The sequence below is a fragment of the Anser cygnoides genome, chromosome 35, assembly GCF_040182565.1.
Source record: "Anser cygnoides isolate HZ-2024a breed goose chromosome 35, Taihu_goose_T2T_genome, whole genome shotgun sequence".
In the NCBI taxonomy this organism is placed as follows: Eukaryota; Metazoa; Chordata; class Aves; order Anseriformes; family Anatidae; genus Anser; species Anser cygnoides.
In genome coordinates this window covers 1,855,903-1,882,259 of record NC_089907.1, presented here as the reverse complement: position 1 = coordinate 1,882,259, position 26,357 = coordinate 1,855,903, and the positions used below count along the sequence as shown (strand labels likewise).

Genomic DNA, 26,357 nt, shown 5'->3' with positions numbered 1-26,357 from the left:
CTCCTCCTCGTCCTCGTCCTCGTCCCCGAAGGTCCCCAGAGATGTCCCCGTCGTCCCCGCGCCCCCCGCGGCGGGGGCCCTTGGCCCTCCTGGCCTCGGCCACCCGCTGCGTGGGCTGCGGGGGGCCCCTGCGGGACCCGGTGCTGCTGGGCTGCGAGCACGGCTGCTGCCGCCGCTGCGTCCCCCCGGGGACCCCGTCCCCTGCCCCCGCTGCCACCGCCGCTGGCCCCGGCGCCGCCTTCGCACCTCGGTGGCCTTGGCCGTCGAGGCTCGCATCGCCCAGCGCCTGGTGGCCGCCGCCGCCGCCGAGGGTCCCGGGAAGGAGGAGGAAGAGGAGGAGGAGGAGGAGGAGGAGAAGGCGAGGGAGAAGAGGTCGGGGAGGAGGACGCAGCGCTGCAGGTGAGGGGTTGGGTTTGGGGGGTTTGGGGGCTCAGGGGGGTTGGGGGGCTTAAGGGGGAGGTTGGGGGAGTCGAAGGGGCTTTGGGGGAGATAAAGGGGGTTTGGGGGATGATAAAGGGGGTTTGGGGGGGTTTAAGGGGGTTTGGGGGATGTTAAAGGGGGTTGGGGGGGCTTAAGGGGGAGTTTGGGGGGAGTCGAAGGGGGTTTGGGGAGGTAAAGGGGTTTGGGGATGTTTGAGGGGGTTTGGGGGAGTTAAAGGGGGTTTGGGGGATGTTAAAGGGGTTTGGGGGGCTTAAAAGGGGAGTTTGGGGGGGGTTAAGGGGTTTGGGGGATGTTAAAGGGGGTTTGGGGGGCTTAAGGGGAGTTTGGGGATGTTTAAGGGGGTTTGGGGGGCTTAAGGGAGTTTTGGGGGGGTTAAGGGGTTTGGGGGATGTTTGGGGTTTGGGGGCTTAAGGGGAGTTTGGGGGAGTTTAAGGGGGTTTGGGGGATGTTAAAGGGGTTTGGGGATGTTTAAGGGGGAGTTTGGGGATGTTAAAGGGGGGTTTTGGGGGTTAAAGGGAGTTGGGGGTTTGGGGGGCTTAAGGGGGAGTTCGGGGGAGTCGAAGTGGGTTTGGGGGAGGTAAAGGGGGTTTGGGGGGCTTAAAGGGGGTTTGGGGGGCTTAAGGGGGTTTGGGGGATGTTAAAGGGGGTTTGGGGGCTTAAGGGGTTTGGGGGATGTTAAAGGGGGTTTGGGGGGGCTTAAGGGGGAGTTTGGGGGAGTTGAAGGGGGTTTGGGGGCTTAAAGGGAGTTTAAGGGGTTTGGGGGGAGCTTTGGGGGGGCTTAGAGGGGAGTTTGGGGGGAGTCGAAGGGGGTTTGGGGGAGATAAAGGGGTTTGGGGATGTTTAAGGGGGTTTGGGGGATGTTTAAGGGGGTTTTGGGGGGTTAAAGGGAGTTTAAGGGGGTTCGGGGGGTTTGAGGGGGTTAAGGGGTTGGGGGGGCTTTGGGGGGGCTTAAGGGGGAGTTTGGGGGAGTCGAAGGGGGTTTGGGGGAGGTAAAGGGGGTTTGGGGGGTTTAAGGGGGTTTGGGGGATGTTTGGGGGCTTAAGGGGTAGTTTGGGGGATGTTAAAGGGGGTTTGGGAGATGTTTATGGGGAATTGGGGGGTTAAGGGGTAGTTTTGGGGATGTTAAAGGGAGCTTGGGGGTTAAAGGGGGTGTTGGGGGGTTTTAAGGGGATTTTGGGGGGCTTAAGGGGGAGTTTTGGGGATGCTAAAGGGTTTGGGGGGCTTAAAGGGGGTTTGGGGGATGTTTAAGGGGAATTGTTAGGGGGAGTTTTGGGGATGCTAGGGGGTTTAAGGGGGTGTTGGGGGGTTTAAAGGGGGTTGGGGGGATTTGGGGGTTAAAGGGGGTTTGGGGAGGTTTAAGGGGTTTTGTGGGGCTTTAAGGGGGAGTTTGGGGGGGGGTTTTGTGGGGTTTTAAAGGGAGTTTGGGGGTTTGGGGGCTTAAGGGGGTTGGGGGGTTAAAGGAGAGTTTTTGGAATGTTGAAGGGGGTTTGGGGGTTTAAGAGGGAGTTTTTGGGGGGTTTAAGGGGGTTTGGGGGACTTAAAGGGGGTTTGGGGGACTTAAAGGGGTTAAAGGGGGTTTTTGAGGGGGGATTTAAGGGGGTTTTTGGGGGTTAAAGGGGGTTTGGGGGGGGGGGCTTTGGGGGGTTAAGGGGGATATGGGGGATTTCAGGGGGGATTAAAGGGTTAGGGGACTTTGGGGGGGGGGTTAGGGAGCGTGGGGACACCGGGGGGGGGATTTGGGGCACTGGGGGGGGGATTTTGGGGGGTCGGAGGGGTCGGGGGGGTGGGGGGACACCCCCAGGTCCCCAGGGACCTTTTTGTCACCTTCCTTGACCCGCTGCTGGCCCCGCGGTGACACCCGCCCCTGTCCCCGGGGGGGGGACACGACACCCAGGGCTCACGTGCGGGCCGGCCGGCCGGGTGACATTGCTGGGTGACGATTTTGGGGTGACACCCGGCCGGGTGACATTGCTGGGTGACGATTTCGGGGTGACGGCCGGCCGGGTGACATTGCTGGGTGACGATATTTCGGGGTGACAGCCGGCCGGGTGGCATTTTCGCGTGCCCCCCGCGGTGACGCGCTCGCCCTGGGGTGACACCGCCTGACGTGGCCTGGGGACGGCCCCGGCCCCTTGTTTTGGTGGCTTTTTTCCCTTGTTTTCGTGGTTTTTTCCCTTGTTTTCATGGTTTTCCCCCTTGTTTTGGTGCTTTTTCCCCTTGTTTTGGTGCTTTTTTCCCCTTGTTTTCGTGTTTTTTCCATAATTTTGCTGCTTTTCCCCCTTGTTTTGGTGTTTTTTTCCCTTGTTTTGGTGCTTTTCCCCTCATTTTCCTGATTTTTCCCCTTATTTTCATGGTTTTTTCCCCCTTGTTTTGGTGCTTTTCCCCTCATTTTCCTGATTTTTCCCCTTGTTTTCATGCTTTTCCCCCTTGTTTTGGTGCTTTTCCCCTCATTTTGGTGTTTTTCCCCTCATTTTGGTGCTTTTTCCCCTTGTTTTGGTGCTTTTCCCCCTTGTTTTGGTGCTTTTCCCCCTTGTTTTCATGTTTTTTCCATAATTTTAGTGTTTTTTTCCCCCTTGTTTTAGTGGTTTTTCCCCTTGTGATTTTTCCCTTGTTTTGGTGCTTTTCCCCTCATTTTGCTGATTTTTCCCCTTGTTTTCGTGTTTTTTTTTCCATAATTCTGGTGCTTTTCCCCTCATTTTGGTGATTTTTTCCCCTTGTTTTCGTGTTTTTTTCCCTTAATTTTGATGGATTTTTTCCCTTGTTTTGGTGCTTTCCCCCCTTGTTTTCGTGTTTTTTCCATAATTTTGGTGTTTTTTCCTTGTTTTGCTGCTTTTCCCCCTTGTTTTGGTGCTTTTCCCCCTTGTTTTGGTGCTTTTCCCCTTGTTTTGGTGCTTTTCCCCCTTGTTTTGGTGCTTTTCCCCCTTGTTTTGGTGTATTTTTTTCCCTTGTTTTGGTGTTTTTTCCCCCTTGTTTTGGTGCTTTTCCCCTCATTTTGCTGATTTTTCCCCTTGTTTTCATGTTTTTCCCCCTTGTAATTCTGGTGCTTTTCCCCCTCATTTTGGTGCTTTTTCCCCTTGTTTTGGTGCTTTTCCCCCTCATTTTGGTGATTTTTCCCCTTGTTTTCATGGTTTTTCCCCTTGTTTTTGTGTTTTTTCCCCCTAGTTTTGGTGCTTTTCCCCTTGTTTTGGTGATTTTTCCCCTTGTTTTCATGTTTTTTTTCCCTTGTTTTGGTGCTTTTCCCCTCATTTTGCTGATTTTTCCCCTTGTTTTCGTGTTTTTTCCCTAATTTTGGTGCTTTTCCCCCTTGTTTTGGTGTTTTTCCCCCCTTGTTCTGGTGTTTTTTCCCCTTGTTTTTGTGTTGTTTTCCCCTTGTTTTAGGTGAATTTTCCCCTTGTTTTGGTGCTTTTCCCCCTTATTTTGGTGTCTTTCCCCCTCAATTTAATGTTTTCCCCCTTAATTTTGTGATTTTCCCCTTGTTTTGGTGCTTTTTTCCCCTTGATTTAATGTTTTTCCCCTTGTTTTGGTGATTTCTACCCCTTGTTTTGGTGATTATTCCCCTTGTTTTGGTGCTTTTTTCCCCTCAATTTAATGTTTTTCCCCTTGTTTTGGTGATTCTACCCCTTATTTTGGTGCTTTTCCCCCCATTTTAGTGTCTTTCCCCTCTTTTTAGTGTTTTTCCTCTCTTTTTGGTATTTTTTTCCTCTTGTTTTGGTGATTTTCCCCAATTATTTTGGTGTTTATTCACCTTTTTTGGGTGATTTTCCCCTCTCGTTTTGGTGTTTTCCCCCTTATTTTTGTGCCTTTCCCCCCAATTTTAGGATTTTCCCCTTGTTTTGAGGCTTTCCCCCTCTTTTTGGTGTTTTTTTCCCCCCGTTTTAGTGTTTTTCCATTCTTTCTAGTGTTTTTTCCCTTGTTTTGGTGATTTTCCCCTCATTTTGGTGTTTTCCACCTTATTTTGGTGCCTTTCCCCCTTGTTTTGAGGACTTTTTCTGTCTTGATGACATCATCCTCCTTGTTTTGGTGCTTTTTCCCCATCTTTGTCCCTTTTCCCCCCTTTTAGTGTCTTTTCTTGTCCATTTTGGTGCCTTTTCCCCCATTTTGGTGACTTTTTTTTGTGTTTCGGTGAAATTATCCTCATTGTTTCAGCACCTTTCCCCCCATTTTAGAGCCTTTCCCCCATTTTTTCCCCTTTCCCTCATTTTAGTGCCTTTTCTCCAATTTTTTGCCATTTTCCCCCCGTTTTAGAGCCATTTTCCCCCCATTTTAGAGCCCTTTCCCCCATTTTTTACCCTTTTCCCCCACTTTTTGCCACATTTTCCCCTATTTTAGAGCTGTTTTCCCCCATTTTTTGCCCTTTTTTCCCCCATTTTAGTGCCTTTTCCCTCCCATTTCTTGCCATTTTTCCCCATTTTAGTGCATTTTCCCTCCATGTTTTCCCCCTCCATTTTTATGCTTTTTCCCATTTTTTTCCCTTTTTCCCCATTTCATTGCCTGTGCTCCCTTTTTTGCCCTTCCCCCCCCCATTTTAGAGCCGTTTTCCCCCTCCATTTTTATGCTTTTTCCCCATTTTTTCCCTTTTTCCCCATTTCATTGCCTGTGCTCCCTTTTTGCCCTTCCCCCCCCCATTTTAGAGCCGTTTTCCCCCCATTTTTTGCTTTTTTTCCCATTTTTTCCCTTTTTCCCCATTTTAGTGCCTGTGCTCCCCCTTTTTGCCTTCCCCCCCCCATTTTTTGCCTTTCCCCACCCATTTTAGAGCCGTTTTTCCCCCATTTTTTCCTTTTTTCCCCATTTTTCCCTTTTTCCTCATTTTATTGCCCTTTTCCCCCCATTTTCTGCCCTTTTCCCCCCATTTTTTTTGCTATTGCCCCCATTTCAGTACCGTTTCCCCCCCTTTTTTCCCATTTCCCCCCTTTTTTCCCTTTTCCCCCTTTTTTCCCTTCCCCCCCCCCCATTAACCACCTCTCTCCCCTCTCCCCGCAGCCTGGGGGCCCAGCTCCGAGCCGACACCGCCCCCCCGCTCCACGCCGCCGCCCGACGAGGACCCTCGGGGGCGGGGGGGGGGGGCCCCGGCAGCCGCCCCCCTCCCCCTCCCCGGGGTGAAGCCCCCCCCCCAATAAACGCCATCTCCCCGCACCCCACAAGCGCTCGGTGCCACCTTTAATGCCCACAGGTGCCATGGGGAATGGGTGAAGGGGGGAATGATTTGGGGGGGCAAATCCCCCCCCAGCCCCAAAAATACCCCCTTGGGGGCAGGAGTGTCCCCCCCCTTCAGTAAGGTGGGGATAGGGGGTATTTGGGGTTGGGGTCAAGATTTGGGGCTGGGGGCAGCCCCACAGCGAACGTGGTGGAGGTGGGGGGGTCAGGAAAATTTTGGGGGGGGGTCAGGAGAAATTGGGGGGGTTAAGGTGAAGCCACGAGCCGACATTCGGGGTTGGGGCCGCCCCCCAAGGTGATATTTGGGGCTGGAAGCCGGAGTTTGGGGTGGAAATGGGGACGGAGGGGGGGGGTGACAAACCCAAAGTCAGTGCCGGGGGGGGACTGAGATCCGACGGGGGGGCAGGATGCGAGGTTTGGGGTCAGGATTCCGATGTTTGGGGTCGGGATTTTGATGTTTAGGGTCAGGATCCAAGGTTTGGGGTCAGAATTCCGAGGTTTGGGGTCGGGATCCGGAGGTTTGGGGTCAGAATGCCAAAGTTTGAGGTTGGGATCCGAGGTTTGGGGTCCGGATTCTGATGTTCACGGTCAGAATCTTGTTTGGGGTCGGGATCTTGATGTTTAGGGTCAGGATCCGATGTTTGGGGTCAGAATTCCAATGTTTGGGGTCGGGATCTCGACGTCTGGGGTCAGAATTCCTATGTTCAGGGTCAGGATCTCGATGTTTAGGGTCAGGATCCGATGTTTGGGGTCAGAATTCCGAGGTTTGGGGTCAGGATCTTGATGTTTATGGTCGGAATCCGATGTTTGGGTTCAGGATCTCGATGCTTGGGGTCAGAATTCCGATGTTTGGGGTCGGGACCTCGATGTTTAGGGTCGGGATCCGATGTTTGGGGTCGGGATCCGATGCTTGGGGTCCTGATCTTGACGTTTAGGGTCAGGATCCGATTTTTGGGGTCAGGATCTCGATGTTTGGGGTCAGGATCCCATTTTTGGGGATCAGGATCTTGATGTTTGGGGTCAGAATTCCGAGGTTTGGGGTCGGGATCTCGATGTTTAGGGTCAGGATCCGATGGTTTGGGGTCGGGATCTCGATGTTTGGGGTCAGGATCCGATGTTTGGGGTCTGAATTCTCGATGTTTAGGGTCGGGATCTCGATGTTTAGGGTCAGGATCCTGATGTTTGGGGTCGGGATCTCGATGTTTGGGGTCAGGATTCCGAGGTTTGGGGTCGGGATCCTGCTGTTCGGGGCATCCGCGGGGGCCGCTCAGTGCTCCATCGGGGCCGGGGCCCCGGAGTCCCCGGGGGCAACGTTTGGGGGTCCCCCCCCCCCGGCGCCGCCCCCGTTGTCCCCCCCCTCCCCGCCGCCCCCGGCCCCGTTTGTGGCCCCGCACGCAGTGCACGTTGCCGCAGCCTTCGTCGTCGTCCTCCTCCTCCTCCTCTTCCTCGTCCTCCGAGCTCTCCGTCGAGCTCTCCCCGAACGCCCGCGGCTTCTCGTAGATGCAGCAGCCTGCGGGGGGGGGGGACAGGGACAATTTTGGGGGGGGTCAGGGGGGAAATGGGGGGGCTGGGGACAATTTTGGGGGGGTCAGGGGGGAAATGGGGGGGCTGGGGATAATTTGGGGGGGGTGTTGGGGGGGGGAAATTTGGGGGGCTGGGGACAATTTGGGGGGGGGTGTTGGGGGGAAATTTGGGGGTCGGGGGGAAATGGGGGGGCTGGGGATAATTTCGGGAGGGGTCAGGGGGAAAATGGGGGGGTTGGGGACGGTTTGGGGGGTCAGGGGGGAAATGGGGGGGCTGGGGACGATTTGGGGGTCAGGGGGGAAATGGGGGGCTGGGGACGATTTGGGGGGGTCAGGGGGGGGAAATGGGGGGTTGGGGACAATTTGGGGGCGGCAGGGGGAAATGGGGGGGGTCAGGGGGGGAAATGGGGGGGCTAGGGGACAAAAAGGGGGGTTGGGGGACAAATTTAGGGGTTCAGGGGGAAATGGGGGGGCTGGAGACAATTTGGGGGGCTGGGGATAATTTCGGGGGGTCAGGGGGAAAATGGGGGGGTTGGGGACGATTTGGGGGGTGTTGGGGGGAAATGGGGGGGTTCGGGGACGATTTGGGGGGTGTTGGGGGGGAAATGGGGGTTCGGGGACGATTTGGGGGTGTTGGGGGGAAATGGGGTTGAGGGACAATTTGGGGGGGTCAGGGGGGAAATGGGGGGGTTGGGGAAAATTTGGGGGCGGCAGGGGGAAATGGGGGGTCAGGGGGAAATGGGGGGCTGGGGGACAAAAAGGGGGGCTGGGGACAATTTAGGGGGCTTGGGGACAATTTGGGGGGGGCAGGGGGGAAATGGGGGGCCTGGGCTAATTTGGGGGGCCTGGGGCTAATTTGGGGGGGGCTGGGGCTAATTTGGGGGCGACAGGGGGAAAATGGGGGGGTCAGGGGGAAAATGGGGGGCTGGGGGACAATTTTGGGGGGGTCAGGAGGGAAATGGGGGGCTGGGGACAATTTGGGGGGCTGGGGATAATTTGGGGGGTATTGGGGAAAATTTGGGGATCAGGGGGAAATGGGGGGGTCGGGGCCGATTTGGGGGGGTCAGGGACAATTTGGGGGGTCGGGGCCGATTTTTTGGGGGGGGGGGCCGGGGCCGATTTTTTTTGGGGGGGGCGCTCACACTTGGAGGAGCGGCGGCCCAGGTGCTCGTTGTCCACGGTGCCGCTCGCCCACTCCACCTTCTTGTCCGGCTTCCGCTTGCGCAGCTTCAGCGTCAGGCTGCGGTTCTCCTGGGGGGGGGCGTAATTAACCCCCCCCGGGCTTAATTACCCCCCCCGGGGCTTAATTACCCCCCCCCCAGGGCTTAATTACCCCCCCCCCGGGGGGTTTTATTGCCCCCTAATTTACAGCCCCTCCCTAAAACCTCATTTAAAAGCCCCCCCCCCATTTATTTCCCCCCCCCCATTTTTTGCCCCCCCTTCCCATTTATTGCCCCCCCTCCCCATTTTTTGCCACCCCCTGGCCCTTACAGCCCCCCCCCCCCCCAAAATTATCCCCCCCCCCCCATATTTAATCACCGCTCCCCATTTAACACCCCCCCCCCACCACCCTCGTTATTCACAGCCCCATCCCGGTAATTAACCCCCCCCACCCCATTAATCAAAGCCCCCCCTTCGGGTAATTAAGGCCCCCCGTTAATTAACCCCCCCCCCCATTTAAAGCCCCCTCCTGCAATTAAAGCCCCCCCCCCGGGTCTTTAAAGCCCCTCCCTAAGGTAATTAAAGCCCCCCCAAGGTAATTAAAGCCCCCTCCCCCTTAATTAAGCCCCCCTCCGGTTAATTAAGGCCCCCTCCAGTTAATTAAGCCCCCCAGTATTTAACCACCCCCTCCAGTAATTAAGCCCCCCTCCCCCCGGTAATAAAAGCCCCCCCCCCAAGTAATTAAGGCCCCCCCTCCGGTAATTAAGGCCCTCACAGTATTTTAAGCCCCCCCTTTGATAATTAAGCCCCCCTCCCGTTATTTAAGGCCCCTCCCGCGGTAATTAAGGCCCACCTCTCCAGTAATTAAGGCCCCCCCCGGTAATGAAGGCCCTCTCCCCGTTAATTAAGGCCCCTCCCCCGGTAAATAAGGCCCCTCCCCCGTTAATTAAGGCTCCCCCCGGTTAATTATGCCCCTCCCCCGATAATTAAGGCCCCTCCCCCGATAATTAAAGCCACCCCGTTAATTAATTTGCTCCCCGGTAATTAAGTCCCCCTCCCCCGGTAATTAAGGCCCCCGTTAATTAACGCCCCTCCCCCCGTTGAGCCCCCCCGTTAATTGGGGCCCATCCCCCGGTAACTAAAGCCCCCGCCCCCCGATAATTAAGGCCCCCCTTCCCCGGTAATTAAAGCCCCCCGTTAATTAAGGCCCCTCCCCCGGTAATTAAAGGCCTCCCTCCCGTTAATTAAGGCCCCTCCCCCGGTAATTAAGGCCTCCCCCTTAATTAAGGCCCCTCCCCCGTTAATTAAGGCCACTCCCCCGTTAATTAAGGCCCCCTCCCCCGGTAACTAAAGCCCCCCGTTAATTATGGCCCTCCCCCCGGTAATTAAGGCCCCGCCCCGGTAATTAAGGCCCCTCTCCCGGTAATTAAGCCCCCCCCGTTAATTAAAGCCCCTCCCGGTAATTACGGCCCCCCACCGGCTCGGCGGTGCCGGTCTCGGTGACGGTGGCGGTGCCGCAGCCGCCGCTTTCCGCCGTCTCCGCCATGGCCCCAGCCCGGCCCCCGGGGCCGCCGCCGCCGCCGAGGCCCCGTCACGGGCCGGGAAGGGCCGGGCCGAGGCCTCGCCGCTTCCGCTTCCGGTGCCGCCCCCCGTCCCCGGTACCGAGCCCGCGGTGCAGCGCTTCCGCCGGTCCCCCCCACCGCGGACACTTCCGGTGGGGCACTTCCGGTCGGCCCGTTCCTCAATGTGGTCCCCTACGCGCGGCGCTTCCGCCGTACGGCGCGGAGTGCGCATGCTCGGAGCCTTGGGGCGGGGGTTCTTAAAGGGGCAGATACCGGCTAAGGAGAGGGGAACTAAGGGGGTGTGGGGGGTAATTAAGGGAATAGGGGGGCAATTAATGTTTTGAGGGAAACAATTAAGATTTTTTGGGGGATTTTTTTTTTTTTAGGGGAAATTAAGGGGATTTGGGGGCAATTAAGGGTCTTGAGGGGTAAATAGGGGGTGGGGGGGCAACTCGGGTGTCAAAGGGGCAGTTAAGAGGCTTGGGGGGTAAATAGGGACAAAGGGGGCAGTTGGTGGCCTGGGGGGCAGCTCAGGGGGTAATTAAAGAGGTTGGGGGGTGTCAAAGGGGCAGTTAAGGGGCTTGGGGTAAATACAGGGTATGGGGGCAGTTTGTGGCCGGGGGGCAGCTCAGGGGGCAATTAAAGAGGTAGGGGGGTGATTTAGTGCTGGAGGGGTGTCAAAGGGGCAGTTAAGGGCCTTTCGGGGGTAAATAGGGGGTAAGGGGGCAATTCAGGTGTCAAAGGGGCAGTTAAGGAGCTTGGGAGGGGTAAATACAGGGTATGGGGGCAGTTGGTGGCCGGGGGAGACAGCTCAGGGGGCAATTAAAGAGGTTGGGGGGTGTCAAAGGGGCAGTTAAGGGGCTTGGGGGTAAATAGGGGGTGAGGGGGGCAACTCAGGTGTCAAAGGGGCAGTTAAGGGGCTTGGGGGGGTAAATACAGGGTATGGGGGCAGTTTGTGGCCGGGGGAGCAGCTCAGGGGGCAATTAAAGAGGTAGGGGGGTGATTTAGGGCTGGAGGGGTGTCAAAGGGGCAGTTAAGGGGCTTTCGGGGGTAAATAGGGGGGTAGGGGGGCAATTCAGGTGTCAAAGGGGCAGTTAAGGAGCTTGGGAGGGGTAAATACAGGGTATGGGGGCAGTTGGTGGCCGGGGGGGCAGCTCAGGGGGCAATTAAAGAGGTAGGGGGGTAAATATGAGGTAAGGGGGCAATTGAGGTGTCAAAGGGGCAGTTAAGGGTCTTAGGGGGTAAATATGAGGTAAGGGTGCAATTTGGGGGGGGTAAATAGGGGTGAAGGGGGCAGATTGTGGCGGGGGGCATTTTTGGGCAGGGGGGCTATTGAGACTCTCCCAACAACCCTAAAAACGGCCCCATGGGGGCTTTTATTACCCCTCCGGGGAGGGGCGCGGGGCAAATAACACCACAGAAAGGGCAAATACTGACGGAGAGGGGGGGCAAATATCGACGTGAGGGGGGCAAATATTCATGGAGGGGCAAATATTCACGGCGGGGGGAAATATCCCCATCACGAATCCTCCTTCTCCTGAAACCTGCAAAGAGAGGAAGGGGGTGGTTATGGGGCGAGACTCTTCGGGGGGGTCCCTGCTTTTTTGGGGGGGGGTCCCCGCTTTTTTGGGGGGTCCCCGTTACGGGGGGGATTTTTTTGGAGGGGGGTCCCTCACCGGCAGCGGGTGCAGGTGTAGAAGACGGTCTGGCCCTCGTCGGCCGAGCGCATCTGCCGCGTGTGGTAGGCCATGCCCTCGTGGCCGCAGCGGGGGCAGCGCCGCTCCACCTGGACCCCCCCCCCAAAATAAAAATTTGGGGGGCTCTGAGGCTGCGACCCCCCAAATCCGGCTCCTGAAGGGGTTTGAACCCCGCGTGGGGTGGTTATGGGGTTGGGGATGGCATCCCGGGGGGGGTTTGGGGTAGAGGTGGTGTCGGGGGGGGGCTTTATGGGGATTGGGGGGGGGGTTTGGGGTGGGGGTGCCAAAATGGGGGGGCTTTATAGGGATCCCAGGGGGATTTTGGGGTGGGGGTCCCAAAATGGGGGGCTTTATAGGCATCAAAAGGGGATTTTGGGGTGGGGGTCTCAATATGGGGGGCTTTATACCCATCCCAGGGGGATTTTGGGGTGGGGGTCCCAAAATGGGGGGCTTTATAGGCATCCCGGGGGATTTTGGGGTGGGGGTCTCAATATGGGGGCTTTATACCCATCCCAGGGGGATTTTGGGGTGGGGGTCCCAAAATGGGGGGCTTTATACCCAACCCAATGGGATTTTGGGGTGGGGGTCCCAAAATGGGGGGCTTTATAACCCAAAATGGGATTTTGGGGTGGGGGTCCCAAAATGGGGGGCTTTATAGGGATCCCGGGGGGATTTTGGGGTGGGGGTCCCGAATTTGGGGGGCTTTATAGGGATCCCAGGGGGATTTTGGGGTGGGGGTCCCAAAATGGGGGGCTTCAAACCCATCCCAGGGGGATTTTGGGGGTAGGGGTCGCATTCTGGGGGGGGTTTCCAGCCATCCCAATGGGGTTTCAGGGCGGGTTTTTTTTTTTCTGGGGGGGGGGATTTGGGGTGCCCCCCCAAACTCACCACCGGCCCCTCCGCTTGGGGTGCAGGATCGGGCATTCGCCCCCCCCCCGCGGCCTCCAGGCGGTTGAACTCGAGGGTGGTGCGCACGGCCCTGCCCTCAAAATCTGCACCAAGGGAGGGGAGGGGGCAAAAATTTAGGGTCAGGGGGTGTCGAAAGGGTCTGGGGGGTTCCAAGGTGCCCCCCCCCCCAAAAAACAAACAACTCCCCACCGGCGATGTCGAGGGCGAAGGCGCAGCGGGGGCAGCGCACGGCGCTGAGGGGCCCCGGCCGGGGCAGGACAGAGCCGCACTCGGGGCAGAAATCCAGGCAGGACTGGAAGCACGACGGGGGGCGCCTCCATGGCTGGGGGGGACACGGGGGGGGTTATGGGGTTAATTCCCCCCCGTTACCCCCCCCCCATCCTTGTCTTTTGGCCCCGTTAGCCCCAGCACCCCAAATCCCTCCTCCTGCTGCGCGATAGCCCTCCGTACGCCCCCAAATCCCCCCCCCCCCAAATTGCCCCAAATCCCCCCCGTTGCCCCAAATCCCCCCAAAACATCCCCTATTGCCCCCCCATTACCCCAAGTCGCCCCAAATCCTCCCCCATTACCCCCAAATCCTCCCCCATTTCCCCCAAATCCTCCCCAAATCACCCCCCCATTGCCCCCAATCGCCCCAAATCCACCCCCCTCATTGCCCCCAATCGCCCCCCCAGTGCCCCAAACTGCCCCCCCCATTGCCCCCGATTACCCCAAATCAGCCCCCAGTGCCCCCAGTCAGCCCCTAATTGCCCCTAACCACCCCAAATCAGCCCCCCAGTGCCCCAAATTGCCCCCCATTGCCCCCAATCACCCCCAAATCCCCCCCATTGCCCTCAATCAACCCCAAATTGCCCCCAGTCACCCCAAATCATCCCCCCAACACCCCAAGTCACCCCCCCAGTGCCCTCAGTGCCCCCAAATCACCTCCCATTGCCCTCAATCACCCCAAATCCTCCCCTATTGCCCCCAGTCGCCCCCATTGCCCCCCATCACCCCAAATCATTCCTCCATTGCCCCAAATCACCCCCCCATTGCCCCCCCATTGTCCAAAATCACCCCAAATCCCCCCTATTGCCCCCAATCACCCTCAATTGCCCCAAATCACCCCCCAATGCTGTCGATCACCCCCCATTGCCCCCAGTCACCCCAAAACATCTCCCTATTGCCCCCCATTACCCCTAATTACCCCAAATCACCCCCCACTGCCCCAACTACCCTCCAATTGCCCCTAATCACCCCAAATCACCCCCATTGCCCCAAACAGTCCCAAATAGCCCCAAATCACCCCTATTGCCCCCTTACTGCCCCCAATCACCCCAAATCTCCCCCATTACCCCCAATCGCTCCCGATCACCCCAAATCACCCCCCAGTGCCACCAAATCCCCCCCAGTGCTCCCCCATTGCCCCCATTCACCCCCTAATCCCCCCAACTACCCCCCTATTGCCCCCCATCACCCCAAATCACCCCTATTGCCCCCAGTCACCCCCAATCACCCCAAAACATCCCCCTATTGTCCCCCCATTACCCCTAATCGCCCCAAATCCCCCCCATTGCCCCCAACCACCCCCCTCTTGCCCCCCACCACCCCCAAATCCCCCCCATTTCCCCCAAATCTCCCCCATTCCCCCCCATTACCCCCTAATCACCCCCCATTGCCCCCCATCACCCCCAAATCCCCCCCCTTTCCCCCAAATCTCCCCCATTCCCCCCCATTACCCCTAATCACCCCCCATTGGCCCCCCATCACCCCCAAATCCCTCCCATTTCCCCCAAATCTCCCCCATTCCCCCCCATTACCCCTAATCACCCCCCATTGGCCCCCCATCACCCCCAAATCCCCCCATTTCCCCCAAATCTCCCCCATCACCCCCCTCCCCCCATTACACCCCTCCAACCACCCCCCATTCCCCTCCCCACCGCCCCCCACCCCCTCAGCTCCCCCTTTTGCCCCCCCCCCCATACCCCATAGCCCCCCATAAGCCCCCCACAGCCCCCCACCGCCCGGAGCAGACAAGTCCAACGTCCTCCACGCTGCCCAGAGCGGCCGCCTCGCGTCGCCCCGCCCCCTTCCGCTACGTCACATCCTGCCCCCCCTCACCGCCTAGCCACAAAATGGCGGCGGGGAGGCGCGGCGGGAACCCCCTGCGGGAGTTCGCCGGCAAAACGCGCCTCTCCCTTCGAAACGACGCCCCGCAAACCGCCTTTATTTCCAAAATTAATTACGTTTATTTATTAAATAATTAATTATTATTTAATGGTGGCGGTGGGAAGGGAGTTAGCGCGGTTAGGGCGGGTTTTCTGCAGGAAGCAGTGGGGGTTGATGGGGGAGCGCGCAGGCGCAGCCTCTAAACGGTGTTTTCTCCACCAAAATGGACCAAAATCGCAGCTTGTGGCCCCAGATTTAGTGTTTCGGAGTTGATTTTTGTTTCATTTGGGAAATTGGAGTTTGCGCTGGTGCTGATGATGGAGGATTTTCACCGTGAAGCGCTGAAAATGCGGCGTTACGTTGATTAATTAGCCCGTAATTAGACGATAATCTCTGAGCTCAGCGGCAGGAGGGGTGGGGAGCGATGAAATGGGGCAAAAAAATTTGAAAACTCCCCAAATCGCTTAATTTAACCGTTTTCTTTCATCCAACTTGGCTAAATTTATCCAAATTGGGGGGCAAAAATCGCTCCGTGGCCGCGCTGGGGGCGTCGCCGGCTCCGCTCCGCAGCGTGGCGCGGGCCTCAGGTGAAATTTTGGGTCCGTTTCGTGAAAAAATGGGTTTTAAAAGCTGTTTTTAGCGGGGGGGGGGGGGGGGGGGGGATTGAAGGGGAGGCACCGCTGGGGGCGTGGCTTGAGGGCTGGGGGCGTGGCTTGAGGGCTGGGGGCGTGGCTTGAGGGCGAGGGCGCGGGTTGGGGGCGGGGCTTAGGGCTGGGGGCGGGGCCTCGCCGTTGCCATGGCGTCGCTTCCGGCGCGGCGGGGCGGAAGTGGCGGCAGCTGCCGGGAGGCGCCGCGGTACCGGAGCGGGGCCCGGGGCGGGGGGGGCCGGGGCTGAGGGGGGCCGGGACCCCCCCCATAGCGGGCCCTATAGGGCCGGGGGGCTCCCCTATACCCTCCAGGGGCTTGGGGGGCCCTTTTACCCCTTCCCCCTTTTTCCCCCTCCTTTTTCCCTCCTTTTTCCCTTTTTTCCTCCTTTTTCCTTTTTCCCCTTTATTTTCCTCATTTTTCCCCACTTTTCCCCTCTTTCCCTCTTTTTTCCCCTCTTTTGCCCCATTTGAATACCAGGCGCCCTCCCCTGTCCCCTCTATGGGGGCTGGGGGGTTCTCCCTTATTCCCTATGGGGATTTACGGGGGCTCCTTTTCCCCTTTTCTTCCCCATTTCCCCTTTTCTTCCCTTTTTCTTTTCCCTTTTCCCCTCTTTTTTCACCCTTTTCCCTTTTTCCCCTTCTTTTACCCCTTTTTTCCCTATGGGGATACCGGGGGGGGGTATATTGGGGGATATTTTGGGGCCGATTGATGCCATGGGGACATTTTTGGGCCAATTTATTATCCCATGGGGACATTTTGGGGCCGTTTTATCCCATATGGATGTTTTGGGGCCAATTTATCCCATGGGGGTGTTTTGGGGCCAATTTATTACCCCAAAGGGACATTTTGGGACCAATTTATTACCCCAAAGGGATATTTTGGGGCCGATTTATCCCGTAGGGACGTTTTGGGGCCGCACCATGCCCGAGGGATTTGGGGGACAGGAGGAAGAAGGGCTTGAGGGGGCTCCTGCGCGAAAATAACCCAACTTTTTAACTTTTCTCCCTCTTTTTTCCTTTTTTTTTTTTTTTTTCCCCACTTTTTAGAGCTTGCCACGGCCGGACGGAGGCAGCAGAGCCCGCAGCTCCCAGCCGACCCCGCAGCGAGCCCTCGCCCCAAAACCCCGAGGGATCGAGCCCTTGGGGGGGCCCTGAAAAAGGGGGGGGGGGGTGGACCCCAGCGACCCCCCTCCCCCTGGCCCCGCAGCCAGGTAAGCGCCAAATTTTTCCTTTTTTTTCCCCAAAAAGGAAACGTTTTCCTCGCTTTCCCCGTCCCGGAACGGGTTTAATCCCTCGTAAAACGGGGGGAAAAAATCGGGATTTTTAGGGAAACGGGGGCTCGACGGCGGTGCGGCAAAAACCCGCCGTCGAGAACCTCGCGAAAAAAGCTACGCCCCCCCCAAAAAATGCAAAATTAAATATTAAATTTCTTATTAATTGAGTGTTTTTTAATTTATGGGATGCCTCGGACCCCGTTCAGGTGTTCGTATCGAGCTCCGGCTTTAGGCTCTGCGTGAAGAGCCTGGACGAGCAGAAAAAAAAGAACTTGAATCTCTCTGTTTTGCCCAAATCCGGCGAAAATTGCTTTATTTTCCCTCGTTCCTGAAGCAAAACAGAAAGGACTGGGGGGAAAAATACAAAAACGAGGGGAGAAAAGGGGGAATCGTTTGGGATTTCCCGATGCCGCCGCTGATTTACGCCGCTCCCTCGGGCCGTCCCGGGAAGTTTCCCCGTCCCGGGACCCCGCGGTGCCCCGTTGCCCGATTTGGGTGAAAAAAACGAAGGATTTGGGGGTGGCCGGAACGAGGTTCTCGTGCCGTTTGGGGCGGGCGGGAGCCCGCCGGCCCTAATCCCCCTTCCCCGGGCGGGCGCGAGGGCAGGGAAAATCCCCGGCCGTGCTTACTCAGCGCCGACGCCTCTTCCCCCTCGTCCTCGCCGGCCCCTTTTTGAGCCAAAAAAAGGCGATTTTGGGGGCTGGCCGATAGCGACGCCGCCTGCTTTCCCCCCCCCCACCCCCTACAGGTACGCTGCTTTTTCCCCTACGGGTTTGCGGCGACCCTATAACCCTGCGGGGGGTTAATCCCCCCCCCGGGGGCTGCTTTACTTCCTCAGGGACCCCAAATAAGGGTGAATTTGGGGATTTTTTAGCTATTTTTTTTAACCTTTTCCCCCCTTTTTTTAGCACGAGGGGGGCGTTGGGGTCACCCCGACCCCCTCCCTTCGGGATCGGGGCGCAACCCCCGGCACCGAGCGGCCTCCCTCCCCCTCCCCGCGCTCACACCTCCCTTTTTTTTTCCTTTTTCCCCCCCTTTTTCCCTTTTTCCCCCTCTTTTCCGGCCCTGTGCCGTTAACCCTTGAGCTGCCGGGGCCGCCTCCCCCCGCGGGGGTTGAACAATCCTTTATCTGCTTATTTTCCCCCCTTTTTATTTATTTCCCCCCCCTTTTTTATTTTTCCCCCCTTTTTATTTGTTTTTTCCCCTCTTTCCCCCCCCTCTCCGCCCCTTCCCTCCCCTTGCTGACGTGTTCCCTCCGCCGGCAGGAGCCGGGTGAGTAAAAACTCGCGCGGGACGCGGCCCCGGGAAGCTTCGGGGGGCTTCGCTTTGGCCTTTTTTTTTTTTTTTAAATCCTTTTTTCCCCCTTTTTCACCCCAAACTGGCCCCCGTTTCCTTCCCTCCTCCCGAACCCAACCCCGCTGGGTTAATGTTTCCCCCGAGCGGACTCTGCCCCTCGCCTCCGAGTGGGGGTTCGGCCCCGCGCCGGGGATCTCGGCCCTTTTTTCGGCCTTATTTCATTTATTTAGACTTTATTTTTTTGGTGTTTTGCCCTTTTTTTTGCCTTTTTTCCCCCCCCCGCCCGGCCTCGGCGCCACGTCTCTCTCGGGGTGGGGGGGGAGGCTCCCGGGTGAGTTCGGTTTCGCTTCCTCTCGGGGTTTCCTCCGGCCGCCGCTGCCCTCGTGGTGCCGGGGGGCCTAAAAGGGGCTTTTTGGGGGGGCTGAGCTTCTCCCGCTGCCTCGCGTCCCCCCTAAAATCCCTTTTCCCCCCCCCTTTTTATGGGGTTGCCCAAATTGGGATGGGCTTTTGGGGCTCAAAACCCTCGTGTGTGTCCCCCCACAGGTCTGTGGCAGCGCAGTGAGCTTTTCCTGCTGCCTCGTCCCCCCCTAAAATCACTTTTTCCCCCCTTTTTATGGGGTTGCCTAAATTGGGGTGGGCTTTTAGGGCTCGCTAACCCCTCTTCCAGGTCCGTGGTGGCGCAGTGAGCTTTTCCTGCTGCCTCGTCCCCCCCTAAAATCACTTTTTCCCCCTTTTTATGGGGTTGACCGAATTGGGGTGGGCTTTTAGGGCTCGCTAACCCCTCGTGCATGTCCCCCTGCATGTCCATGGCGGCAGAATGAGCTTTTCCTGCTGCCTCGTCCCCCCCTAAAATCACTTTTTCCCCCTTTTTATGGGGTTTCCCAAATTGGGGTGGGCTTTTGGGGCTCGCTTACCCCTCTTCCAGGTCCGTTTCGGCGCAGTGAGCTTTTCCTGCTGCGTTGTCCCCCCCTTAAATCACTTTTCCCCTCTTTTTATGGGGTTTCCCGGATTGGGGTGGGCTTTTGGGGCTCAAAACCCTCGTGTGCGTGTCCCCCCGCAGGTCCATGGTGGCAGAGTGAGCTTTTCCCAGTGCCTCGTCCCCCCCTAAAATCACTTTTTCCCCCTTTTTATGGGGTTTCCCAAATTGGGGTGGGCTTTTAGGGCTCGCTAACCCCTCGTGCGTGTCCCCCCCCTACAGGTCCATGGCGGCGGAGTGAGCGGCGGCGGCGCGGGTGAAGGATGCTGAAGAAGAGCAGCCTGGTGCTGTGGGGGGCGGCGCTCTTCGTCGCCTGGAACGGCCTCCTCCTCCTCTTCCTCTGGAGCCGCCCGCCCGGCCCGGCCTCCTCCTCCTCCTCCTCTTCCTCCGCCGCCGAGCGCGGCCGCCTGACGGAGGAGGTGATCCGCCTGGCGCAGGATGCCGAGGCCGAGCTGGAGCGCCAGAAGGAGCTCCTGCGCCAAATCCACCGCTACAGCGGGCTCTGGAACCGCCGCCGCTCCGCGACGAAACCCCCAGCCCCTTCCCCGTCCCCCCCGGCGCCCGATAACGCCGCCGCCACCACGGTGCTGCCGGTGCTGGTGATGGCTTGCGACCGCAGCACGGTGCGCCGGTGCCTGGATAAACTCCTGCGCTACCGGCCCTCGGCCCAACGCTTCCCCGTCATCGTCAGCCAGGACTGCGGGCACGCCGAGACGGCGCGGGTCATCGCCTCGTACGGCGACGCCGTGGCGCACATCCGGCAGCCCGAGCTCGGCGACGTCGCGGTGCCGCCCGAGCACCGAAAGTTCCAGGGCTATTACAAAATCGCTCGGCACTACCGCTGGGCGCTGGGCCAGGTCTTCCGCACCTTCCGCTACCGCGCCGCCATCGTGGTGGAGGACGATCTGGAAGTGGCCCCGGATTTCTTCGAGTATTTCCAGGCCGCCTTCCCGCTCCTCCTCGCCGACCGCAGCCTCTGGTGCGTCTCGGCTTGGAACGACAACGGCAAGGAGCAGATGGTGGACGCCGGGCAGGCCGAGCTGCTCTACCGCACCGATTTCTTCCCCGGTTTGGGCTGGCTCCTCCTCGCCGAGCTGTGGGACGAGCTGGAGCCCAAGTGGCCGCGGGCTTTTTGGGACGATTGGATGCGGCAGCCCGAGCAGCGGCGGGGCCGCTCGTGCATCCGCCCCGAGGTGTCGCGCACCATGACTTTCGGCCGCAAAGGGGTGAGCCACGGGCAGTTTTTCGACCAGTACCTGAAGTTCATCAAGCTCAACGACCGCTTCGTGCCTTTCACCCGGCTGGACCTCTCCTACCTCAAAAAGGAGGAGTACGAGCGCTCCTTCCTGCCCCGCGTCTACGCGGCGCCCGAGGTGCGGGTGGAGGAGCTGCAGGGCAACCAGCGCCGGGAGCTGGGCACCGTCCGCGTGCAGTACACCGGCCGCGACTCCTTCAAAGCCTTCGCCAAAGCCCTGGGGCTCATGGACGACCTCAAATCCGGCGTGCCCCGCGCCGGCTACCGCGGCATCGTCAGCTTCGTCTACCGCGGCCGGCGCGTCTACCTCGCGCCCCCCTCGGACTGGACGGGCTACGACCCCAGCTGGAGTTAGCGGCTCCGTTTATCCTCTTTTTTTGGGGGGGTTATTTCCCCCTAATTTGCTTTTTTTTCTTTTTTTTTTGGTGTTTTTTTTTTTTCCGGGTGGGGAAGGTTTTAGCCGCGCGGGGGGCAGCCACCTTGCCTCGCGCCACCCCTGGGACTTAATTTTTGGGGGGGGGCAGCCGCCTCGTGCCACCCCTCCCCCAAGTTTATTTTTTCGGGGGGAGGACGGGAGCAAAGGGGGAAACGTCCCTGCACCCAAATCCACGGGGATTTACCCCAAACCGGGGCTCTGCGTTGACAGCCGGAGCAGCGCCGCCGCCGCCCGAAATTATTTTCCAGAATAAAAGGAAAAAGAAAACACCAACAAAAAAACAGAAAACAAACCCAAAAGCCTCGATTTTTTTGTTGTTTCGCTGCGGCTCGCGGTGCGTCCTGGGCCCTATATTGGGCTATATATGGCCTGGGCCCTATATTGCCCGGGCGCTACGGGCCATAAACTGGTCTATATGGGTCAACTGACCTGGGGTCACGGTCCCTATATGTAGGGCCGGGTCCCTATATGTGCCTATAGGGCCTCGGTGCTATCTTTTAAGCCCCATATGGTCTGGGACCTGCATCAGGCTCTGCGCTCTGGTCCCTATATTTCGTATGGCCTGGATCCCATATACACGGGGCCGTGCCCTATATCCTGCTCCCCTCGCTCTATCTGCCCCGTCCTACACCCCACTATACGTTCTATACGTTCTGCACCGTCCTTTTTGCATGGAGGATTTATATTTGGGTCTGGGGGGCGTCATTTCTGCGGCCAAAAAGCCCTTTTTATTTTACGAAAGCCCTTTTTATTTTACGAAAGCCCCCTTTTTTTTATTTAATGTTATTTTCAATAAACCCCGAGCCGTGGCTTTGTTGAGGCCCGGGGGTTTGCCCCGTGCTGAAGCGGGCGGTGAGGGTTTGGGACGAGAAAAACATCCTGCTTGGTTTGTTTTTTTTTTTAGGGAAAAAAACGCCTGTTTTTGGAGCAGGGAAGGTTACGAAATGGAACGATTAAATTGGGATAAAAAGAGGGGGAAAGGGCAGCGGGAGGGACCGGGTGAAGGGGTGAAACTAGGGAGGGGAAACTGATGCAGCGAGCTGGGGGTTTGCTGCTCCCCAACGGGCTTTGGGTTAAATCGGGGTGATTTTTTGGGGGATATTTGGGGCTCTTTTCTCACCCCGGGTGGCGCGAGAAGAGGGGCGGGAGGCGCTGGGGGCACCGAAAAGGCCGCAGCGATTTCCCCCCCCCCCCGCCTCCAGCTTGGGGTTTCCTGTGCCAGGGAAAGGCGCAAATAAAATAAATTAATTAGCAGAAAACACCCCCGGGGATGAGGCAGGGAGGGCGCGCAGCCTTGCAGCCGCGGTTTGGCCAGGAGCTGCGGTTAGGGGTGAATTTCTGAGTAAATTTTATTCACTCGGTTTGAGGGGGAACTCGTAAATTTAGATCGTTTACCCGCTGCAGCCCAAAATGAGCCTTTTGAGCCCATTTTGGGGGCAACCCCGTCTATTTTTTATAGAGATCCCACATTTAACCGGCGTCCCCTGCAATCCCGTCCTTCCCCCCTCCTGCCTTTTTCGCTAAAAACCCCCCGAAAACGAGCAAAAATGAAAAAAAAAACAATTTCAACGCTTCCGAGCGGCCACTGGGGGGGGGGGGGGGGGGGGGGGAAGCAGCGGCGCAGTCCTCACTCAGGTCCGCTCCCCCCATTGCCCGCCGCGCTTCGTTCGCTCGCGGTCTTCAATCAGGTCCGCTCCGGAGGGCCGGGCGGGAGGGGGGAGCCGCCGGGTGGTGGAGCGACCAATGGGGGCGCCGCTGTGGGGGCAGCGGCCAATCAGAGGGAGCCTGGCGCCTATAAAAGGCAGCGCGGCGGGGGTTCGGGGTCATTCTGGTGGTGGAAGCCATGGCGAGGGTGAAGCAGGTGGTGGAGGCGCAGGCGGTGCCTGTTAAAAAAGCAGCTAAAAAATCTGCGTTAAAGCCTTCTCCGACATCTCCGGCTCCTCGGGCCTCGGCGCTGCGTAAAAAGCTTCGTTTTTCCCAGAAGCGCTCGTTTTTGCGGCTCCCTGCGGCGTTCCTTCGCAGGCTGCTGGGGGGCTTTGGGATCCACGCGGCCGCCCTGGCGGCGTTGCAGGTGGGCTGCGAGGTTCACCTCCTGGCTCTGCTCGAAGCCTGGGGGCTGTGCGCCCGCCACGCCAAGCGGGTTGCTGTCGAAGCTGCCGATGTGAGGCTGGTGAGGTGCATTCAGAGAAAAAGAGTCTAATTTTTTTTTTTTTTCCCTGCGGCGGCGCGGGGTCAGCGCCAGCGAGCTGACTCAGGGCCTGCGGAGCTGTGCAGACGGGCAGCTTTTTCTTTTGTTTGCGCTTGTTTGGTGTTTGTTTTGGCTTTGATGCGTGGACTTACGAGTTGAAGCTCTGCGAAACTTTTGTGGTGAAAAGGGGAAGAAACGAGAGCCTCAGGAGCTCGTCTGTTGTCAGAGCACGGCGCTGCCAAGAAGCGCTTTAATTTATTCACGTGGGGAGCCGTTGGATGGCGTGGTGGAAGCGCGTTGCTTGTGCCAGAAGGCGTGCTGTAACAACCTCTTAAGTTTTGAAAGCAGCCTGATGGAAAAAACTACCTCGTGGAGAAGAGTGAATTACAAATCCTCCGCGACCGAGGCCGCGCCGGGCTGTAATTTCGGTTTGGCGCTGATCCGCGCCGCTGCGGCTTGTCGATGGCCTGATTTAAGTTGTTGGGGCCCTGGGGATGAAACCGGCCGCCCTCCTCGGTGCCTCTGCTGGGGTTTTGCGCTCTCTCCTAGCCCGGTAAGCTGGGTTTTTGGGAGCGGGGCACAGCAAGGAGGTGAGCATGCAGAGCAATTTGGGCTGCGAGGAGGGTTGTAACCCTGCTGAGTCCTGGGCTGTTGGCCCCACCCCAACCAGCCGGCGATGAGAGCAATTTATTACGTGCTTTAACTGGAATAATGCCCTCCTGCTGTCTCGAGATGTTTTATTTTCCTCCCTTGAGCCTGCTCCTTCCCCTCCCATTCACTCACAGGTGACAAAACCCTGTCCCCGCATGCCAGCGATGATCGTGGCGCCGTGTGAAGGCCCCGAGCAACCCAGGCAGAAACAGGACGTGGTTTTTATACAATTTCTTCTCCGTGGGTTAAAAGCGCTCGGCTCAAGCTAAAAATAACCCGAGTCCCCTCCCCGGCCCCAGGCTGGCGCTTGGGGAGGTGCCAGGGGACCTTTCCCCCGATGTTCCCCGCTCCGACCTCGGACCAGATCCACGGAAGGGATCCCTGAGGGCTCTGGGTCCCTGTTACCGCATTTACCCACCCTCGTGGTGTTTATTTTCCATTCAATCCCATAAATTTCCGTTAAATCTCACAGTTTTCCCCTTAATAATTGCCTTTCCTCCTGTCTCTGGGCATCTGTTACCTTGTAAAACCCCCTTAAAATATCAGTATAGCAAATAGCCCCGATCTCACGCTAATTCCACCCAATATCCACACGCGTTTACTGTAATACAGCTCCGGGCAATACCCATTTTAATGGGGAAAATAAATGAATTTGCTTTTCCAGGGCCTGAGGCGGCTTTTAAAGGATTTTCCCCCAGGGTGGAGCTGTGTTATCAGCGCTGCGCCAGAGCCTTGTCCCCCTCCAGCAAGCTGCGCGGGATTACCAGGTAAGAAGCGGAAAACTTTATTATAAATCCCCCCCTTTTTTTTTTTCTGGTGAGAAAACCTTCTTTTCAGGGCTGTGTGAGTTCACAATCCATAAACGGATTTTTTCACTTTAAAATAATAATTAAAAAAAAAACTACAACACATCTAATATCTCCTCCATACCGAATTTTTCCTTTTTGGGGGCATTTCTCCCCATTTTTTGGCTATGCACGAGGTTGCACCTGGCTGGGTGTGACCTGACCTGGGCTCAGTGCTGTGCTGGGAAGGATTTGACCGTCCCTGTGCCTGCTCCTGTGGAGAATCTGATGTTCCAGGTGATGATGAACCAGCTCCTGATCCTTTTTTTTAACAAAATAGTGAAAAAACTCCCCAAGGAAGGGGACAGCTGGGAGGTGCATGCCTCAGCCTAGAGAGAAAACCCACCAAGAGAGGCTGAATGTGCGGACAAACGTGCTAATTCCTTCTTTTTTCCTTTTTTTTCTGTTTTTCCGCCCTTTTCCAAGCAAGTGCTAGTGGGAAATAATCTGAGAGTTCGAGAAATCCACCAGAACCTGCGGAGGGCAGAGCTGCGACGCCTGCAGGAGGAGGAGGAGGGCATCCTGGTCAGCCTGGAGGCCAGAATCGTCAAAATACTGGAGAAAAAAAACCACAATTTTGGCCCAAATGGCCACAGTGCTACACAGAAAATGCCAGGAGCTTGATATCAGGATGCTCCAGGCGGGGAAACCCCCCCGGTGCTGAGCTTTGGGACCTCATTTTCTTTTTTTTTTTTCCCCCACCTTTTGCTCTCAGTCCTAATTAGAAGCTCTCATTCAGCACCAGTTTCTTCTTCCAGGATACTAAAAGCACAAGCAAGAGGTGGATTTTTCCCTCAAACAGACTTGATTTAACATTTTCTCTGGGAAAGTGCTTTTTTTTTTTCCCCTCCTCCTTCTGTAAAATATTAAAATGAAAATGGGAATCTTGGCGCGGCTTTTCCTACGGCGAAGGTGGGAGATGCGAAGCGAGGGAAACCATAGCTGTGGGAGCTGAGGATATTTCCCCTATTTGCAGGTTTTAGGACTTATTTCGGCAAATTCTGAAACTCAAAGCAATTGCGTTGAGTTTTGGGTCCGTTCCCTTGCATTTAAGGGGAGTTTTGGGTCCGTTACCTTGCATTTAAGGGGAGTTTTGGGTCTGTCCAAACCTGGCGTGGAGCAGGAGGGTGAAATTTAAGTGGGGTGAATCCTTTCCGCATCGAAAAGAGGGGTGAAAGAAAAACCAAATGGGGCTGGGGATGGTTTTTTAGCGTGGTTTATTGAGCTCGGGGGCTGCGTGCGTGGGGACTTCTGCCAAGGTGGGCAGGAGGTGGCGGTGGGGAGAAGTCCCGGGGAGTCGGTTTGGGGGCAAAATGTGAGGGTTTGGGGGATTTTTAGGGGCAAAACGTAGCTCTGGAAGTTGAACCCGATTCTCAGCTCCAAATATCGCTCCAGAACACCAGTTCCGGGTGTTGCACTGAAGCATCAGCTTCAAATATTGCACCGGAATATCGGTTTTGGGAGTTGAACCCAATTATCAGCTCCAAATATTGCACCCCAATATCAGCCCTGGGTCTTGAACCCAATTATCAGTTCCAAATATCAGCTCTGGGTGTTGTACAAGGGCGTCAGCTCCAAATAGTGCTCCAAATCATCAGCTCTGGGTGTCGAACCCAATTATCAGCTCCAAATATTGCGTATTCTATCAGCTCTGGGTGTTGCACCTGTTCCGAATATCACTCCAGAATATCAGCCCTGGATTTTGCACTAGAGCATCGGCTCCAAATCTTGCTCCAGATTATCAGCTCTGGGAGCTGAACCCAATTATCAGCTCCAAATCTTGCTCCAGATTATCAGCTCTGGGAGCTGAACCCAACTATCAGCTCCAAATCTTGCTCCAGATTATCAGCTCTGGGAGCTGAACCCAATTATCAGCTCCAAATCTTGCTCCAGATTATCAACTCTGGGAGCTGAACTCAATTGTCAGCTCCAAATCTTGCTCCAGATTATCAGCTCTGGGAGTAGAACCCAATTATCAACTCCAAATCTTGCTCCAGATTATCAGCTCTGGGAGTTGAACCCAATTATCAACTCCAAATCTTGCTCCAGATTATCAGCTCTGGGAGCTGAACCCAATTATCAGCTCCAAATATTGCTCCAGATTCAGATTATCAGCTCTGGGAGCTGAACCCAATTATCAGCTCCAAATCTTGCTCCAGATTATGAGCTCTGGGAGCTGAACCCAATTGTCAGC

At 57.0% G+C, this 26,357-nt stretch overlaps 3 protein-coding genes and 1 long non-coding RNA gene across 11 annotated transcripts; 2 read left to right on the top strand and 2 right to left on the bottom strand.

Moving 5' to 3' along the window:
* Nucleotides 1-5,865: 5,865 nt before the first annotated feature.
* Nucleotides 5,866-9,991, bottom strand: PPP1R11 (protein phosphatase 1 regulatory inhibitor subunit 11). Of its 3 annotated transcripts, none has more exons than XM_066986822.1 (4): nt 9,757-9,991; nt 8,261-8,369; nt 6,756-7,105; nt 5,866-6,670 (listed from the first exon to the last, which is right to left on the bottom strand). In XM_066986822.1, exons 1-4 carry the CDS (start codon nt 9,823-9,825, stop codon nt 6,533-6,535), a joined length of 666 nt encoding a protein of 221 aa, XP_066842923.1. In that variant the 5' UTR covers nt 9,826-9,991; the 3' UTR covers nt 5,866-6,532. The 3 variants fall into 3 exon arrangements, with proteins under 3 accessions (XP_066842923.1, XP_066842922.1, XP_066842921.1); XM_066986821.1 differs by having other exon boundaries at nt 5,866-6,881; nt 6,984-7,105; nt 9,757-9,982; XM_066986820.1 differs by having other exon boundaries at nt 5,866-7,105; nt 9,757-9,983.
* A 1,198-nt stretch (nt 9,992-11,189) lies between these two features.
* Nucleotides 11,190-15,512, bottom strand: POLR1H (RNA polymerase I subunit H). The gene is made up of 6 exons (XM_066986607.1): nt 15,455-15,512; nt 14,448-14,542; nt 12,637-12,769; nt 12,427-12,530; nt 11,518-11,627; nt 11,190-11,385 (listed from the first exon to the last, which is right to left on the bottom strand). Exons 1-6 carry the CDS (start codon nt 15,510-15,512, stop codon nt 11,361-11,363), a joined length of 525 nt encoding a protein of 174 aa, XP_066842708.1. The 3' UTR covers nt 11,190-11,360.
* On the top strand, nt 14,620-20,771 carry MGAT1 (alpha-1,3-mannosyl-glycoprotein 2-beta-N-acetylglucosaminyltransferase). Of its 5 annotated transcripts, none has more exons than XM_066986759.1 (3): nt 14,620-15,182; nt 16,290-16,453; nt 19,011-20,771. In XM_066986759.1, the coding sequence occupies exon 3, from the start codon at nt 19,052-19,054 to the stop codon at nt 20,396-20,398; it is 1,347 nt and encodes a 448-aa protein (XP_066842860.1). In that variant the 5' UTR covers nt 14,620-15,182; nt 16,290-16,453; nt 19,011-19,051; the 3' UTR covers nt 20,399-20,771. The 5 variants fall into 5 exon arrangements, with proteins under 5 accessions (XP_066842860.1, XP_066842861.1, XP_066842859.1 ...); XM_066986760.1 differs by having other exon boundaries at nt 14,620-15,194; XM_066986758.1 differs by lacking the exon at nt 14,620-15,182 and adding an exon at nt 15,338-15,450.
* A 1,418-nt stretch (nt 20,772-22,189) lies between these two features.
* LOC136788394 (uncharacterized) lies at nt 22,190-25,948 on the top strand. Of its 2 annotated transcripts, none has more exons than XR_010827190.1 (3): nt 22,190-23,220; nt 23,453-24,085; nt 24,590-25,948. It is a non-coding gene; the product is annotated as an uncharacterized lncRNA (long non-coding RNA). The 2 variants fall into 2 exon arrangements; XR_010827189.1 differs by having other exon boundaries at nt 22,200-23,220; nt 23,983-24,085.
* Nucleotides 25,949-26,357: the final 409 nt, after the last annotated feature.

Bases quoted from the DNA above. Each gene is read 5' to 3' on its own strand.
- POLR1H (XM_066986607.1), bottom strand. From the start codon at position 15,512: ATGGGGGGGGTCCCGGCCCCCCTCAGCCCCGGCCCCCCCCGCCCCGGG. The intron at 11,628-12,426 runs GTGAGTTTGGGG...GGGGGGGTCCAG, and splicing joins CCCAAGCGGAGGGGCCGGTG to GTGGAGCGGCGCTGCCCCCG. The intron at 11,386-11,517 runs GTGAGGGACCCC...CTCTCTTTGCAG, and splicing joins TACACCTGCACCCGCTGCCG to GTTTCAGGAGAAGGAGGATT.
- MGAT1 (XM_066986759.1), top strand. From the start codon at position 19,052: ATGCTGAAGAAGAGCAGCCTGGTGCTGTGGGGGGCGGCGCTCTTCGTC.
- PPP1R11 (XM_066986820.1), bottom strand. From the start codon at position 9,825: ATGGCGGAGACGGCGGAAAGCGGCGGCTGCGGCACCGCCACCGTCACC. The intron at 8,370-9,756 runs GTGGGGGGCCGT...GCCCCCCCCCAG, and splicing joins AGACCGGCACCGCCGAGCCG to GAGAACCGCAGCCTGACGCT. The intron at 7,106-8,260 runs GTGAGCGCCCCC...CCCCCCCCGCAG, and splicing joins GGGCCGCCGCTCCTCCAAGT to GCTGCTGCATCTACGAGAAG.